Source organism: Lemur catta, chromosome 1, assembly GCF_020740605.2.
Source record: "Lemur catta isolate mLemCat1 chromosome 1, mLemCat1.pri, whole genome shotgun sequence".
NCBI lineage: Eukaryota > Metazoa > Chordata > Mammalia > Primates > Lemuridae > Lemur > Lemur catta.
In genome coordinates, this window is record NC_059128.1 from 110,871,154 (window position 1) to 110,889,738 (window position 18,585).

The window sequence follows — 18,585 nt, forward strand, 5'->3', positions numbered from 1 at the left end:
TGGTGTCTCTTTACTATACAGGGGTGAACCTTGGCCACGTGGTGTTATTTTTCTGTAGCCTAGCTAGCCAGGTGGTACATTAAAGACTTTGAGAAAACACAAGATAAGTAAACATGCTCTAGCTAGACTCTATGACCACTTTGTCTGAGAAATACAATATAATTTGTTCTAAATCAAATTAAGCTTCATTTGAGCTCCTGTCCCCAAAAGGGGAGGAAAATCCAAGTTCAGGTATGATTTGAAGCATCCCCCACCCTTCCACATTTTTTTTTTCCCTGAGACAGAGTCTCGCTCTTTTGCCCAGGCTAGAGTCCAGTGGCATCATCATGGCTCTCTGCAACCTCAAATTTCTGGGCTCAAGTGACTCTCCTGCCCTCAGCCTGCCACATAGCTGGGATTACAGGTACGTGCCACCAACTGTCTAATTTTTCTATTTTTTTGTAAAGACAGGGTCTTGCTCTTGCTCAGGCTGTTCTCGAACTCCTGGCCTCAAGCAATCCTCCTGCCTTGGCCTCCAGAGTGCTATGCCAGGTATGAGCTACCGCGCCTGGCCCATAAGTACTAACTTTTAAGTTTAAAAATGATTTCATGACCAGAGAGTAGGGTAAACATTACTCAGGTATGTGAATATCAAATAAAGGTAATGTGTTTTATAATATTTTACATCAGAAGTAAAACATTAAAAAAAACCCTATGAAATCTCAAATATCATTTTGTAGAGTGAAAAAAATAAAAAAAAATTAAAAGGGGATGAAAACACTCTGCTTAAAGATGAAACCATATTTTACTTACATGTTGAATCACACATATGTTCCTTTATTAAATTGTCATTAAAGCAGGATAGAAATTTTTTAGACTGGAAGATGTGGCTTTCACACTACAGGGGTTGCAATGTAGGACAGCTCTTTTCAGAAGGATGAGTGTTACAGAGGGGAGGCTCATAAAAGATCATTTAAATCATGCACTTATGGCTGAGTAGAACTCCATGGTATACATATACCACATTTCATTAATCCACTCATGTGTTGATGGGCACTTGAGTTGTTTCCACATCTTTGCAATTGTGAATTGTGCTGCTATAACACTTGAGTGCAGATGTCTTTTTTATAGAATGTCTTTTTTTCCTTTGGGTAAAATACCCAGTAGTGGGATTGCTGGATCAAACAGTAGCTCTACTTCTAGTTCTCTGAGCTGTCTCCATACTGCTTTCCACAGAGGAGACATTAGTGCGGTGTGCGCCGTCTAGAGGATGGGCACGCTTGTAGCTTTGGTGCAGGTGGTACAGAGGTAATTTATGTGATCAAATCATCTGCACCCCCGTAATATTCTGAAATCTAAAAAAAATTACTCAAGCACTTAATTTCCCCTCAGAAGTGAAAGTTTCCATACATAAGTAGAGTTTCTCATTGTGTGAGATTTTACAATATAAGTCTGAGTTTTAAAGAATCTCCTGGGGTAAGGGAAACATACTCATTTTTGGGGGGATTGTGGATTGCATTAGATGATCTTTTCATTTTCTTAAGTCCCTTGTGGCAGCCAAAATAAGACAAATTAATGTATCTTTGACCACAGAAGTAATCTGTTGTAAAATATGTAATCTTTTTTCTGGGTTCATTTTGAAAAGGGAAGATTGATATAAAATCAGCAAGACCAAAAGCTGGCTGGAAGCCACGAGCAAAAGATGGAAACTTACAAGGATAGAATAAGGCCTGTGTCCTTTAGTTTTGCCTCTGACATTGGTGATGAGGATGTTCTTCAGAATTCAGAGCCATTTGCTACGGAGCTAAACACTCACACCAGGCCCAGGAGGCAGAGAAGCTGAAGAAGGACCTAAGGGAGTTGCAGTTGCAGGAACAGCCGCTACTTCATGCCGGTGATGCAGATCAGCAAATTAGCGGATCAGCCACAGCACATATGTGTGCCACAAAACAGCTGCTGCTCCTGTTAACCCTCCAAATACCTTCCATACGGCCTGTGTTCATGTCCCGTGGCTGCTGTAACAAATTATCAAACTCGGTGACCTAAAACAGCAGAAACTTATTTCTAATAGTTCTAAAGGCCAGAAATCTAAAATTAAGGTGCAGGCAGGACCACATTCCTTCCAAAGACTCTAGGGGAGGAAACTTCCTTGCCTCTTCTAGCTTCTGGTGGCTCCAGGCATTCCCTGGCTTGTGGCAGCGTCACTGAAGTCTCTGCCTCTGTCTTCACACACCTTCTTTTCCTCTTTATCCTTCTCCTCTTCTGTGTCTTCACTTGTCATTGGATTTAGGGCTCACCCAGGTAATTCATAATGACTTCATTACTCCTTAGAGCCTCTAGAAAGGAACACAGGTTTGCAGACACCTTGATTTCATCCGAGTGAGAGCCATTTTGGACTTCTGACCTCCAGAACTGTCAGGTAATACGTACATTTGTGTTCTTTGAAGCCCCTAAGTTTGTTATAATAGGTTACAGCAGCAATAGGGAACTAAGACACAGGATACCCCTATGTTGATGTTTTAAACTGAGTATATCGCCACCGCAAACAAATTGATGCTCTATTATTAAGGAGAAAGCTGAGAATAAATATTGGAAAGGCAACCAGCCACGTTTTCCACAAAGAATAATTGGGCAAGATAAGTTTCTTAAAAGAAGAGTAAAAATGAAAGATTTGGCCTCCTCTTTATTACAATATATAAGAAGCTTATATTTATCAAAGCATTGTGAACTCGAGTCTAAATAAATACAGTCATACATCACTTAACGACAGCGATATGCTCTGAGAAATGTGGCATTAGGCAATTTTGTGGTTGTGCCGACACCCCCGAGAGCACTTCCACAGACCTAGACGGTGCGGCCTGCTCCACACCCAGGCTGTGCGCTGCGGCCTATGGCTCCTGGGCTACAAACCTGTACAGCGTGTTACTGTAGCCAGTTGTAACACAATGGTATGTATTTGTGTATCTAAACGTAGAAAAGTTGCAGTAAAAATATGGTATAAAAGATTTTAAAATGGTACATCTGTATAGGGCAGTTACCAGGAGACGAGCTTGCAGGACTAAGAGTTGCTCTGGGTGGGTCAGTGAGTGAGCGGTGAGTGAATGTGAAGGCCTCGGACATCACTGTGCCCTGCCATAGACTTTGTGAACTCTGTGCACTTAGGCAACACTAAATTTATTTAAAAAAAACTGTTTTTCTTTCTTTGATAATAAATGAACCTCAGCTTGTTGTAAATTTATAACCTTTTCAATTTTTAAAACTTTTTGACTATAATAACAGCATAAAACACAACCCCATTGTACAGTGGTACAAAAATATTTTTCTTTATATCCTTATTCTATGTGCTTTTTTAAAAAAAAATTTTAAAACAAATTTTCCTTTTAAACTTTTTTGTTGTTGTTGTTAAAAACTAAGAAGCAAACACACACGTTAGCCTAGGCCTACATGGGGTCAGGATTGTCACTATCACCATATTCCACCTCCACGTCCTGTCCCACTGCGAGGTCTTCGGGGCAACAGCGCCCACGGAGCTGTCATCTCCTCTGATAACAACGGCTCCTTCTGGAATAGCTCCTGAAGGACCTGCCTGAGGCTGTTTTACAGCCAACTTTTTTTTAATAAGTAGAAGGAGTACACTTTTAAATAATAACAAAAGGTATATTATAGTAAATACATAAACCAGTAGCACAGTTGTTTATTATCAAGTCTTATGTATTATACATAATTGCATGTGCTATGCTTTTATAGAGGTTTGTTTACAGCGATATCACCACAAACACGTAATGCATTGTGCTATCACATACAACAGCTATGACATCACTAGGTGATAGGAATTTTTCAGTTCCATCATAATCTTATGTGACCATGGTTGTATATGCTATCTGTCCTTGACCAAAATGTTTTTATTATGTGGCACATAACTGTATATCAATGCAGCAGAATAATAAAAATTTTGAAAGAAATAGTGCTTGTATAATTAGTTATTAATGGGAAGCAAAATCAAGTTAAATTCGATCTTAATGCTAATCACCATAATAAAATGAAGTTGAAAGAAAGATCTGAAATAGCAGTAAACTTCTAGAATAAAGTAGAGATTCACCCTCTGAGTGTAAACTCAGAAGAAAAGAAAGGAATAGAACTGAGAACATAATTGTTGGATTTGAGCACATTAAGCACTGTAGGTCAAACAATAAAGATAATAAAAGACAAATGGAAAACTATAAAAAATATTTAGAATGCCTTGGAAATTACACAGCATAACAATGTAGACATATAAAAAATTCTTTTAATCCCATTGGAATTAAAAAAAATCTAAGATGATAAATGATCAAAGGAGGTGAATTGAAAATTTAGAAAAAATAAGTACAAGTAAATCATTATACAATGTAGATGTATATTACATCATCACTTTGGACATCTTGAATATGTTCATTTTTTTAATTTGTAAATTATACTCCAGTAAAGCTGAAAAAAAGCATTAATACGAAAACATAAAAATGTGCTCATTTTCATGAACAGTCAAAGGAAGTCAAATTAAAATATTAAAGGAAACTTAATAACTCTTACTCTATGGCTGGATTTATTTTTACGTCTTCAGTCCCCAGACCCAGAGCATTTCTCGGTGGGGCAGAATAATTGTAGAATTAGGAATTTATGTCTGAGAACTCCTATTTCCTCTGAGGTTTAGTAACTACTGTTATAAGGTTTGATCATGTCTAAGAGAGTGGCCTGATTTACGTGGCTCTGGGTTTGAGCCTTGCCACCACCACATTCATTACCTCGAGCTACTTTCCTAGTTACCGTGAGATCTCACTTCTGTATCTGTAAATACAGGAAAATGATACTGTTCACTAAAAGAGTTATTGGAAACATTAGATGAGATAATGTGTATGAAATGCTTGAACAGTGCTGGCATATACAGAGTGTTGTTTTTAATATCAATATCAATAACTTTGAATTTATTTCTAGCTCATTTTAATTAAATTAATAAATCTGTATCATTCTGGTCCAGATTCTATTATATATTTTTTAAATTTTTTAAACTTTAAAAAAATTATTATGGGTGCATAATAGTTGTATATCTTTATAGGGTACATGTGATGTTTTGATATGGGAATACAATATGAATTAGTCAAATTAGGATAATTAGAGTATTCATCACCTCAGGCATTTTTCATTTCTTTGTGTTAGGAACATTCCAATTCCATTCTTTTAGTTATTTTTTCAATATTTAACCATCCACACATCTATTTTTCACTCCCTTCGACAAATATTCACTGAGCATAGACTCCTTACCAAGAGCTATACTAGGCATTGTGGTCACAAAAATGAATAAGCTATAGCTCTGACATTCAAGAAATTCAAATTATGGTAGAGTAGAAAAATTTAATAAAGTTGGTGTGACTAAAAGAAAAGTGAATCACATTTTTAAAAAAGGGAGAGAGAAATCGTCTGAGTTAATTTTATTCACATAACCTCAAGAAACATTTCTGTCAATGAGTTTCCAGGGCAACATTTCCAAAATAGGTACACATCCCATTGCTTCTGAGGATATACATTAAACATGTAAGATTTGATTTATTTTAAAAATCCATAATGTACACATGATAATTAAAAATAAAAACATTTTTTAAAAAAGAGCATTTAAAAATCCAAATCATTACTGAAGATAACTGAGAAAATGCCAGTTTGTATTCATACAAAGTTGAAATTACAGGTTAGAAAGTGAAAAGGGAGATCTATTAATAATATATAGCTTTATTAACAGTAGCTAGGGCAGGAAAAACCCCAAAGGAAGATCACAGGAAAGAACTGAAAGACACCTGCACTCGAATGTTTATAGCAGCACAATTCACAATTGCAAACATGTGGAAACAACCCAAGTGCCCATCAGTGCATGAGTGGATTAATCAAATGTGGTATATGTGTACCGTGGAGTTCTACTCAGCCATAAAAAATGTTGAAATAATACCTCTTTTATTAACCTGGGTGGAACTGGACCCCATTGTTGTAAGTGAAGTATCACAAGAATGGAAAAATAAGCACTGAGATGTACTCACTGTTAAATTGGAACCAATCAATCAACACTTATGTGCACAGATGGAAATAACATTCATTGGAAACAAAACGGGGTTGGGGGAAGGGGATGAGTAAATCCACACCTAACAGGTACAATGCACACTATCTGGGGGATGGGCACACTTTGACTTAAATGGTACAAAAGCAATTTATGTAACCAAAATGCTTGTATCCCCATAATATTCTGGGGGGAAAAAAGCAGAGACACCAAAAAAAAAAAAAAACCACATAAAAACAGAAGTAGTCAAAATATTAGCTGAAGGGGGCCAGGTTTTCTGGTTCTTAGTATTGTGCACATTGCTACTCATGAGAGGCCTTGGGTAATTCACTGAGAGGCGTTGCCTTGCCCAGGAATCTCCCCAAGGCCCCCTTCATGTCCCTGTTCTTCAGGCTGTAGATGAAGGGGTTCAGCATGGGGGTGACCATGGTGTACATCACCGAGGCCACCAAACTTGTCCTAGAGGATGGTGTGGCCGCAGAGCTGAGGTAGACCCCAAGCCCCGTGCCATAGAACAAGGAAACCACAGAGAGGTGAGACCCACAGGTGGAAAAGGCTTTGTTCTTGCCCCTGGCCGATGAAATTCTCAGGACAGAGGAGAAAATCCAAGAATAAGAGAAGAAGATCCCAGAGAGAGGACAAACAGCTAGGACGATGGTGACAAAATACACCACTATTTTATTAACGAGGGTGTCAGAACAGGCGAGCTTCAGGACTTCAGGAAGATCACAAAAAAAAGTGTGGGATTTCCACGTTTGCACAGAAGGACAGCTTCAAAACAGGCAAGGTCTCCAGCAGGGAGCCCACGACACTGACGCACCAGGACGCCTGAGCCAGCAGCCCACAGAGCCGGGGGGTCATGGTGCCCGTGTAGTGCAGGGGGTGGCAGATGGCCACAAACCGGTCATAGGCCATCACAGGCAAGAGTAAATTGTCCAGGCATCCAAACACAATGAAAAAAAATATCTGGCTGAGGCAGCCTTCGTACGTTATGACTTTGCTCCATGTCTGCATGTTCACCAGCATCTTTGGGACAGTAGTAGAGACAAAACAGATGTCAGCAACAGACAGGTTGGAGAGGAAGAAGTACATGGGACTGTGCAGGTGGGAGTCTGAGATAGTGGCCAGAATGATGAGCAGGTTCCCAAGCACAGCGACCAGGTACATGGACAGGAACAGCCCAAAGAGGAGGGGCTGCAAGTCAGAGTCTCTATGAATCCCAGGAGGAGGAAGTTTCCCACTCTTGTCTGGTTTCTTTTTTCCATGGGGCTGCTGGGTTTGTCTAGGAGAGAGAGAGAGTAAGCAACACAAAATTCGCTCCAAATAGGCATTCCCCAGAATGACTGCAATATCCTTTATTCAAACCCAGGAAACTCAAGAAGTTATGCATTTTGGCTAATCATTGGATCTCTTTGCTGACAAGCTGCAGTTACTATTGCTACCTGGAAAAATTGTCTCTAGCTCAGTGGTTCTCAAACTGTGGTCCCTGAAACAGCAACATCATTGGATCTCTTTGCTGACAAGCTGCAGTTACTATTGCTACCTGGAAAAATTGTCTCTAGCTCAGTGGTTCTCAAACTGTGGTCCCTGAAACAGCAACATCAATTAGCATCACCTGGGAACTCGTGAGAAATGTGCATTATCACACCCACCGGATCAACTGAATCGTATACTCCAGGAATGGTGCCAGCATTCTGGGTTTTAACAAGCTCTCTTGGGAATTCTCATGCACACCCAAGTTTGACGACTGCTGCTCTAGGGCTTGCCTGCATCCCCAAGCAATCAGCCCTTGCCCAGCATCCCTGGTGGCCACTCTTGCTCTTTCTGACCAATTCACGTGGGAATAAGAATTCCCTGATTCGAGGCAGATGTTTTCAATCATCGAAAGAGTCTTTCTTCTATTGTGCTGCATTTCTGTAATTTTTGCATGTTAAATTCTCTGGACCTTGGACGCTCCTTCTGCTAAAAAATAGTAGCCACTGTTATTATTAATCATTGTTTTTTTTTTTTCTTTTGAGATTGGGATCTTGCTTTGCTGCCCAGGCTGGAGTGCAGTGGTGCAATCATAGCTCACTGCAGCCTCGAACTCCTGGGCTCAAGTGATCCTCCTGCCTCAACTTCCCAAGTAGCTAGGACTACAGTGCACACCACCATGCCTGGTTAATTTTTTTCCCATTTTTTTGTAGAGATGGGGATCTCAGTGTGTTGCCCAAGCTGGTCTCAAACTCCTGACTTCAAGAGATCCTCCCATCTCAGCCTCCCAAAGTGCTAGGATTACAGGTATGAGCCAATGGGCCTCGCCTAATTAATCATTGTTTACATTTCATTTATATTATCAATTTCCTTACATAAACTTAACAAAAATGGAGTTTTTAAATACCGAATTCCTGAGTTTCTAAATATAGAAGTGAATCATATGTATGTTTTCTGTCATCTGATTCTTATCTCATCAAAATATTCCCCCCTATGGAAATGGCTCTTTAAAATGTACCTATTTTGGACATTGATTTACTTTCTAAGTTTTCTTAAAAATAAATACAGCTTGGATTAATTTTTTTTTGTATTTTCTTCTCTTAAGATAATCTGTAAATGGCCTTTCTCAGTGTTTAAAAATTTAGGTATTTCCTTAATTTTTTAAAAAATTGTATGAATAAGTGTTTAATGATTAATTAGCTATTTAGAAAAAGAATGTTAAATTCTATCTCTATATTACTAAGTAAATTTTGAATTTTAAATATGGAACAAGAGACTACATAAGCTGTCTGAAAAAAACATATATATGTAGATAGATAGATAGATAATACAAATTTATACATGTATAGGTATAATCTTTGAAAGTAGAAGTTCTTTTTGAATAAAAATCTTCAGTAGAAATAAGAGAAGCGAAGATCAGTAATTGGAACCACAAATTGAAAAATTCTGAATGAGGAAATATGCCATGCAGAAAACAGAATACACAAATAATCTATCTGATAAACGTTAATATCTCTAACCTAGAGATATTAAGTCATAATTAAAGAATTATGTATCATAGAAAGATCGGTGCATATCTGGGGAAAAGGAAGAGAGTATTAAAGATTCATAAAACAAAATCTAAAAAAGGTAATAAATATTTGAGAAATTTTTCATTCTTACTATGAATATATAAAAATGAAATAAAAAATAACATTTTTACTGAGGGAATTAAAAAGTCCTTTATGAAAAAGAATAAGAATCCAAAATTCCATCATATGGAAAGAGAAATAACATTTCAGATACTGCTATGAAAAGATACTTGGTCTCCTTTTCTGGACTGGAAGAATTAAATCAGCATATAGATCTTGTGTAATTACAAATATATTTGCACAGAAAAATTATCTACAACATACACCAAAATATGAAAAAGGATTATCTTTGAGTGGTAACGTTAATCTTGATTTTTAGATTCATCTTTTAGGATATTGTTCAAAAGTTTCAAATAAATACATACGTAGTCTAGCCTCAAAAAATAAAAACTTTAAAATTTGAAGATACTGGTAATAAAAATTTCACAAAATGAACCTAGTTCAAACCGAAAGTAGCAGTTAATAAAAATAAAAGGCCAGACATAGTGGTTCATGCCTGTAATCCCAGTGTTGTGGGGGGTCGAGGTGGGAGAGACCCCATCTCTACAAAAAATAAAAGAAATCAGTTAGACCAGTGGTGCACACCTGTAGTCCGAGCTACTCTGGAGGCTGAGGCACGAGGATCACTTGAGCCAAGAAGTTTGAGGTTACAGTGAGACGTGGTTGTGCCACTGCACTCCAGCCTGGGCAACAGAATGAGACCCCATCTCTTAAAAAAAAAGATAAAAACAGAGTTAATGCACTAAAAAGAAGAAAGATTCTAGAACTGAAAAAAAATTCCACAGTTAATCTTTGCCAAGCACTAACGAATAGAAAAGTTAGACGTCTAAGGAAAGGGATAAAAAGAGAGACCAGAAATGCCTAGAATTAGGAATGAGAAAAATGAACACACAAATAAGGAAATACTCAGCTTTGCAAGAAAATGTTACCTATAACTCCATGTTAAAAATATGAAAATCTCCAAGAAACAAACTTAATTTCTGGGAAAATATGTGTCCCAAGTTGGTTCAGAATGGAGCATAACAGATCAAAAACCAAGGAAGGAATTTAAAAAACAACAAAACTTACCTCCAAAAATTCCCTGGTGAGGCCCTATGGCAGACACAATAGCAGAATTATTGTTTAAGTATTAAAAAAGAAGAAGTGTCATTATTAATTATTTATCAGTGCCCTGGAACCAATTAATGCAGTACAAGGAGAAAAAGAAATAAAAGACCTCGGTACTGAAAAGGCAGCGTATCATTGTTTTCAGATGACAGCTTGGCTGGTAGCTGAAAATGTATTTTAACTGAACATGATATTGCTAAGGCAACTGATACCAAAGACGAATGTAAAAAGCAGTAGCCATTCTAAGGTGGTGTTTGGTGGCGTAGAGCATATCCAGGATGTTTTGCAACCCTTGCTTCTACCTGGTTCCTAACATTTTTGTCACTACGGCAACTCTCTGTGTGACTTTTCCGTCACTCTAAATTATCTAAAAATAAAAAGTAACAGAAAACATGGCTCCAAGAGAGAATAAAAGTAGCATTTGTGTGTACAGTTGGAGCTCTTGGAAAATAGATCTCAATCATTTCAAATATTAACAAAAATTTTAAAAATCTCCTGGTTAGATGTGAATGTACCCACTCCCTTCCCCCCTAAACTGTACAAAAGCAAATTTTGTAACCAAAACGTATGTATCCCCGTAATATTCTGTAATTCAAAAAAAGCTAAAAAATCCTTTAAAATTTGATGAACCCTTTTTTATGATTTAATGACTTCTTTTTTTTTTCAATGGATCATGCCAAACCTGTAGGAGTTATTACTGGGAATGTGATTAGAATAATTTGTGTAATAAAGCCCTTCATAGCTTAAAAAAAATAAAACTCTTGGAACAGGGACTGGAAACTTGTAAATACTCAACAAATGAGAGTAACAATAGCTAAAATCTATTAAGGACTTCCAAATGTCAAGCACTTGTGCTGTTTTATATGCCTTGGGTTCATTTTATCAACATGATCACTATTTTTTTTTGATTTAATGAAGGAAAATATTTATAGCAATGCAGTAATAATAATTAACACAAACAGCTGATCACTAGATGTTAGAGACTATTAAAAAACTGGCAATGCATGGTATCTTTGGATTTAACCCTCATATTTTATTCAAAAATATTTACGGCAATTATTTTTAAAAATTGAGACATAATTGTACATATTTATGGGGTCCATGTGATATTCTGATATAAGCATACAATGCGTAATGATCACATGAGGGTAATTGGAACATCTATCACCTCAAACGTTTATCTTGTTGAGAACATTTCAAATGTTCTCTTCTGGCTATTTTGAAATATACAATACAGTTTACAGTTAACATCCTACAAACACTGGAACTTATTCCTTTTATCTGACTGTATTGTTATACCTATTAACCAACCTCTCTTCATCCCTCCCCCTCTCCCTACCCTTCCTAGCCTCTGATAACCATCATTCTTCACTGTACCTCCATGAGATCCCCTTTTTTAGCTCCCACATATGAGTGAGAACATGCAATGTGTGTCTTTGGGTGCCTGGCTTATTTCACTTGGCGTAATGACCTCTAGGCTCATCCATGTTGCAGCCAATGACAGGATTTCATTCTTAATGGTATTCCATTGTGCGTACACACCACATTTCCTTTACCCAGTCATCTGCTGATGGCCACTCAGGTTGATTATATGTCTTGGCTGTTGTGAATAGTGCCACAGTAAACACGGAAGTGCAGACATCTCTTTAGTACACTGGTTTCCTTTCCTTTGGATATATACACCCAGCAGTGGGGTTGCTGGATCGTAAGGCCGATCTAATTTAATCCTCCTAATAATCCTATGAAGTTGGATATCACTATTATCCTCACTTTACAAAGGTGGAGACAGAGACACAGAGATATTAAGTAAACTAACATCAGAAGACGTACGCGATGGGCTTGTCAGTGCTAACCACATGGAATCCCAGGGAATGCTTCTTGAATGAATGAATGGATGAATGAATGAATGAATAAGATATTACAGATGAAAGAAAACGGGAGCATCTTTGATAGAGGGAATGGAGGTACTTGTAATGGCTTCAGAAATTCAGCTCAGATGGCTGGGTTAGAAATTTTGGGAGATATTGGGGATCTAAGAGAAGGTTGACCACTGTTCAGGAGGTGAGAGATCCTCAGAATTGGGTTCTGGAAGGGAGAGAGGGGAAGCAAGCCAAGAGGAAGCTAAGAGGAAAAGAAGATGAGAGAGACACAGGAATTGATTGGAATGCTTTAAGTGAATGGACTCTTAGCATCACATTATCTGCACTTGTGCCACCAAAGCTCTTCCTTTGACAGCTCTGCCTGCCCCTATCCATACCTGTTTTCCACACCAGGTGCTCCAAGGGCATTGCTGAGGTTCTAGTTCCCTCGGTCGTTTCTTTCCTGAGTAGTGAAGGTTCGATTCACCTTTGAGGAAGGGCAGGGAGTTGGTGTCAGGCGTCCTCTGAGAGGGTCCTGGAACAGTTGAGCTGTAGGAAAAAGGAGAAAGGGCATATTTACAACTTCTGAGGCTTCAGAGGTTGAATTCTCATGAATGCTCATTCAATTAATTGTTCCATTGTTACTCTAGTCTCTGAGCAATTTGGTTCCTGTGAACAAGGGAACCAAGATAGAAAAGAACTTCTTTTCTGCAGTTTTGGATCCTTGGGAGCATCTTGGATACCGGATATGTATGTTCCTTCTCCTGGGGCTCTTTGTTTATGACGTTCTTTTCTTCTCCCTGGGTCTACCTCCCTTGCTCACTGGACTCTCCCATGAATATTTTCTCAACATTTAAGATGGAGTTTCTCGGCCAGGCGTGGTGGCTCATGCCTGTAATCCTAGCACTCTGGGAGGCACAGGCAGGAGGATCACTTGAGGTCAGGAGTTCAAGACCAGCCTGAGCAAGAGCGAGACCCCATCTCCACTTAAAACAGAAAAAAATAGCCAGGTGACTAAAAATAGAAAAAATTTAGCTGGGCATGGTGGCACACACCTGTAGTCCCAGCTACTCAGGAGGCTGAAGCAGGAGGATTTCTTGAGCTCAGGAGTTTGAGGTTGCTGTGAGCAAGGCTGATGCCAAGGCACACTACCCAGGGCAACAGAGTGAGATTGTGTCTCAAAGAAAAAAAAAACGATGGAGTTTCTTTGTCTATCAAAGGCATGAGCACACATTTCAAGACCATCTGATTCCTCAGCACCTTATTTTGGAGTTGTGGACCAGGGCCACAAGTTCTATTATTGCTATTGAAGGTGCAAAGTAGAGAGAGTTTCAGGCATGCAAAAGAGAAGTACAGTGGTGGGGGAATTGTTGGCAGCACATGCAGAACTTTGTAGGTGTCTGCATCTTTACAGGTTAAAAACAAACCCATTGGATGGTCCATGTTGTTTCAGTTCAGAGAGTACAGGCCCTCTTTAACAATTCACAAGGGATGGCTTTTTAGAGCCCAAATCAAACATTACTAAAGCAGTTCTGGAAAATAAGAACAGTAGGACACAGAGCATCCTCTCTGAGTGACTATTTTCAGCCTGAAAGAGTAATCAACAAGATGAAACCTTTTTTTTTTTCACCAGAAGAGAAGACCTGCTATGGGGTTCACAACGCTTACATGTTCAAATGTTGCAACATTCACCTGATCAATGCTTTATTCCTGGACTAACTTCCTACTTCTCTTCTCCATAAGTCATTGTTATCCCTTCGTATCCATGGGGGATTGCTTCCAGGACCCCCTGCAAATACCAAAATCTGCTGATGGTGAAGTCTGTTATATAAAATGGGGTAATATTTGCATATAACCTATGTGCATTCTCTTGTATCCTTTCAATCATCTCTTGATTACTTATAATACCTAGCACTATGGAAATGCTATGTAAATAGCTGATGTACTGTATCTTTACAATTTGAATTCCAATGACCTTTACATCTCTTTGTGTCGATGTGTGCCCATCGTTTAGGTCCCAATTATTAGAGAGTACACGTGGTATTCGTTTTTCCATTCCTGAGACACTTTGCTTAGAGTAATGGTCTCCAGTTCTATCCAAGTTGCTGCAAATGACATGATTTCATTCCTTTTTGTGGCTGAGTAGTACTCCGTGATGTATAGAGATCATATTTTCTTAATCCACTCATGAATTGACGGGCACTTAGATGGATTCCACATCTTCACAGATGTGATGTACTGTAGGTGCGGATATACTGTGAGCTTTAAATCTGCTGCTCTGCCCTGCCTCCCTCATTCCCCTGGTTGTCACGGGCTGTGGTGGCAGGGCAGGCTGGTGAGGCAAGGTGTGCATACAGGGCAGGGCTGGCCCACGGGATGGGCACATGCATATGGGAGGCAGCAGGCCTGTAGGGCACAGTGCATGCAGGGCCCAGCACGCGTGCAGGACAGAGTAGGCCTGCAGGGTGGGGTGCCTGCACAGGGGTGCAGGGATTGGGGTGACGTTGGTCAGAGGACACATAATTTCACTTATGTAGGAAGAATAAGTTCAAGAGATCTATTGTACATCATGGTGACTAAGTTAATAACAATATAGTGTAAACTTGTGTTTGTTGAGATCTGATTTGTGGCCTAAGATGTGATTGATTTTAAAAGTTCCATGAGCTGATGAGAATATATATTTGGCTTTATTTGGGTGGAATGTTCTGTAGATATCTGTTAGACTCATTTGTTCTAGAGCTCTGTTTAAGTCTATTGTTTCTTTGCTTATTTTCTGCTTGGAGGATCTGTCCTGTTCAGTCAGTGGGGTGTTGAAATCCCCAGCTACTCTGGCATTACTGTTTATCATACTATTTAGATCAAACTGGGTTTGCTTTATGTATCTGGGTGCTCCTGTGTTGGGTGCATAAATATTAAGAATTGTTAAGTCTTCTTGTTGGATTTTTACTTTTACCATTATATAGTGACCATCTTTGTCTTTCTTTACTTTTGTTATTTTAAAGGTTATGTTATCTGATATAAGAATAGCCCCCACTTTCTTTTGGCTTCCATTTTTCTGGAAGTTTGTTTTACAACCCTTGACTTTGAGTCTGAAAATATCTTTGTGGGTTAGATGCATTTCTGGGACACAGCAGATACTTGGCTTGTGCATGGGATACATAAAAATGGGTTTAGTCAAACAATGGAAGACAACACACTAATAAGAATGGTTGCTCTACAACCAAGTACAATAATAGGGATGAACTCATGAAATAAGGCAGACATTAAAGAAGACATTGTATGATTCCTCTGTGTAAAATGCAAGAAGAATCAACACTAATGTATAATGTTAGGGTCCTAATAGTGGTTACCTGGGTGGTGGGAGAGAGTGCTGGAAAGTAGCACAGGTGAGAGAGTTCCTAGGCTGTATTCAATTTGCAGAAATTCATTGAGTTGAACATTATATTTGAATAAAACAATTCCTCCATGTAAAGAATGGGCTATACATGCCTCTATTGATTTTATAAGAAATGTCACAGGGGTAGGAGTGACAAGATAGAGCAAAGATCAGACCTAGAGAAGAATGCTCATGCTATGGAGAGTGAAAAGACCCAGAAATTGAGACAAGGAGAGTGAAGGGGGAGCAGGGTAGGGCTGAGAGAAACCCAAGGACCCTCCACTGTTGAAGAAGGTTCTAGTTGGAGACCTGGCTCATGGCACGTCCATCTCTGTGTTCCTGGAGTTTCTGCAGATAAAGTCCACACTTCCCTCCTCTCTACTTCCATGCATCACTTATGGGGCTCTCCTGCATCATTAAAATGTTATCAGTGAAACAACAGTTCCCCCAGCTCATTAACCAATGTGTCAGAATAAGATTCATGGACATGATGAAGTATCTAAAAGAAAAAAATGTTTATTTCTTCTTAGTCTAAGAATGGCAAGCTGGAGGGGAGGGTCAGTAAGGGGACATTTATATCTGGGGAGTCTTTATATCTTAGCAGTGGAATTTTCTTGGCTTCTTATTGAACATGTCATTTGTTCCTCACTCTGTTCTCCAAGAGATGTATTCAACTGCTGAGGATGGAGGTGGAAGGAATCATTCTTCAAGGTTTGCGTCTTGAAGGATGTAATAAAAGTTCATTCATTGACTTGAAAATTGCATGGTGGTAGACCATTTGCAGAGATGTCCCCTTCACTGATTTTCTCTATACCCATGACTTTCACAGTGTGACTGTAACTCTTCACATCGAGAGGTGGAGTCTATTTCTCTACCTCTGAATCTGGGCTAGATTTAGTTTAGTTTTTTTTTTTTTTTAATTTGCTCTGGCCAATAGAATAAGGTGGAAGTAACAGTATGCCTCAAGGGGTCTAGATGTGTTTTTGCTGATATCTTAATTGTAACCCTGCCTCTGCCATATGGACAAGTCCAGGCTAGCCTGCCATAGCAGGAGAGATTATGTGGAGCTGTGTCCAGTTGTCCCAACCATGGTCTCCCTAGACCAGCCTACAGACAGAAAACCCCAAAATTTGAGAGAACAAATACAACATTAATAGAACAACTCCAACTAACTCACAGCTGACCAAAGATGCATAGGAGACCAGCAAAGACCAGAAGACATACACTACCATGCACTAGAAAAAGCATTATCTTAAACCATTTCTTATCAGATGACTTGTTATGCAGCAATAGCTTACTGATACAATAATCGATGCTAATGGAACTGAGGACATTCAGAATAATCTGCTGCTTCTTGTTTTTTTTTTTTTTTTTTGACATTTGTTCTGATATTTGAAGGCAGCATTGATGGTTACCTGTTTATTCATGTTTTTTTTTTCCAGATAACTGTATGAAAAAGAAACTACAATTGAAATTCCCTTTCAGGAAACCAGGAGATTGAAAGGATGTGTGTATTTTTGTAGGAATAACTTGTTACCATGACTCACAAGTCTCCATTCCCAGAGGGATTATTGGAATTCAAGCTTTTGGGTGAGTTGTCTTTGATCACAATGGTTGAAAAGACTTTAGATCATAAAAGAAGTGAAGAAATTGGTGGTAGAGTAAATACACATATTGCCCACTCACCTGCACTTTAATGCTTACGACACAATTTGTTAAAGGGAAAAATATTTTTCTGGACAAGGTAAGGAGATCTATTTGTAGACAGCACTGGAATTTTCAAGTAGAAACAGCAAGAGGGTATGATAAAATAATATAGACCATGACAACAAATTCTTCACTTGGATGAACAAACCTTGTCACATGTGGACACCATACTTCCACCCTTCGAGGAGTAGATATAAATCATCAAAAACAAATCTTCCATAGTAATTCAATGTATGATTGAAAATTTTATTACATCGTGTTTACAGTCATCTTTGACTATAAAGCCATATGGAGTCAATTGATTCATGCAAATTTTTCTTTCTGTGTAAACGACACTTGGAACATATATTTGAAAAGCAATTTTTGCCTTCCTACTCTTTACCAGGGAATATAGCAGGTACTGTGGACACTGAGCCGAAAGAGGACAGGATTCCAGTGAGGGGAGTAAAATGCTATGCCCAGCTATGAAACACCTTAGTGTGTTAAAGTCTACATTATCAGGAGGAGCAGTTAACATAGCGATAGAGAAATGAATGACAAGTTTGTTATTTTCCTTCATTTTGATAATAGCCATTTTAAATGGGGTAAGATGATAGCTCATTGTGGCTTTGACTTGTGTTTCTCTATGATTGGTGATGTTGGTGAAGATGTGGAGAAAAGGGAACGCACTTACACTATTGGTGGAAATGTAAATTAGTTCAGCCACTATGGAAAACAGCATGGAGATTCCTCAAAAAACTGAAAATAGAGCTACCATATGATCCAGCAATCCCACTGCTGGGTATATATCCAAAAGAAAGGAAATCAGAGTATTAAAGTGACGCCTGCATTCCCACGTTCATTGCAGCACTATTCACGGTGGCCAAGACAGGGAATCAGTCTAAGTGTCTACCAGTGGATGAATGGATAAAGAAAATGTGGTATGTAAATACAATGGAATGCAATTCAGCCTTAAAAAAGTATGAGACCCTATCATTTGCAACAACATGGATAGAAGAACTAGAGGTTGTTACGTTAAGTGAAAGAAGCCAAATGTCGCATGTTTACACTCAATATGTGGAAGCTAAAAAATTTGAACTCTTGGAGGTAGAGAACAGAATGGTGGTTACCAGAGGTTAGGAAGGGTAGTGGGGAGGGGGGTTGAAGAGGGTTTGGTTAATGGGTGCAAAAATACAATTAGATAGAAGGAAAAAGATCTAGTGTTCAGTAACACAACAGGGTGACTACAGTTAACAGTAATTTATTGTATATTTCAAAAGAAATAGAAGAGTAGTTTTGGAATGTTCCCCACACAAAGTAATGATAAATGTTTGAGGTGATAGATAGCCAAATTACCCAGACTCGATCATTACACATTATATGCTTGTATCCAAATAT

The 18,585-nt window shown here is 38.6% G+C and overlaps 1 protein-coding gene across 1 annotated transcript; it reads right to left on the reverse strand.

Moving 5' to 3' along the window:
• Positions 1 to 6,357: 6,357 nt before the first annotated feature.
• Positions 6,358 to 7,320, reverse strand: LOC123636398 (olfactory receptor 7C2-like). Its single transcript, XM_045548868.1, is given in 3 exon segments — positions 6,358 to 6,792; positions 6,794 to 7,263; positions 7,266 to 7,320. Coding segments are annotated over 3 exon segments (960 nt in total).
• Positions 7,321 to 18,585: the final 11,265 nt, after the last annotated feature.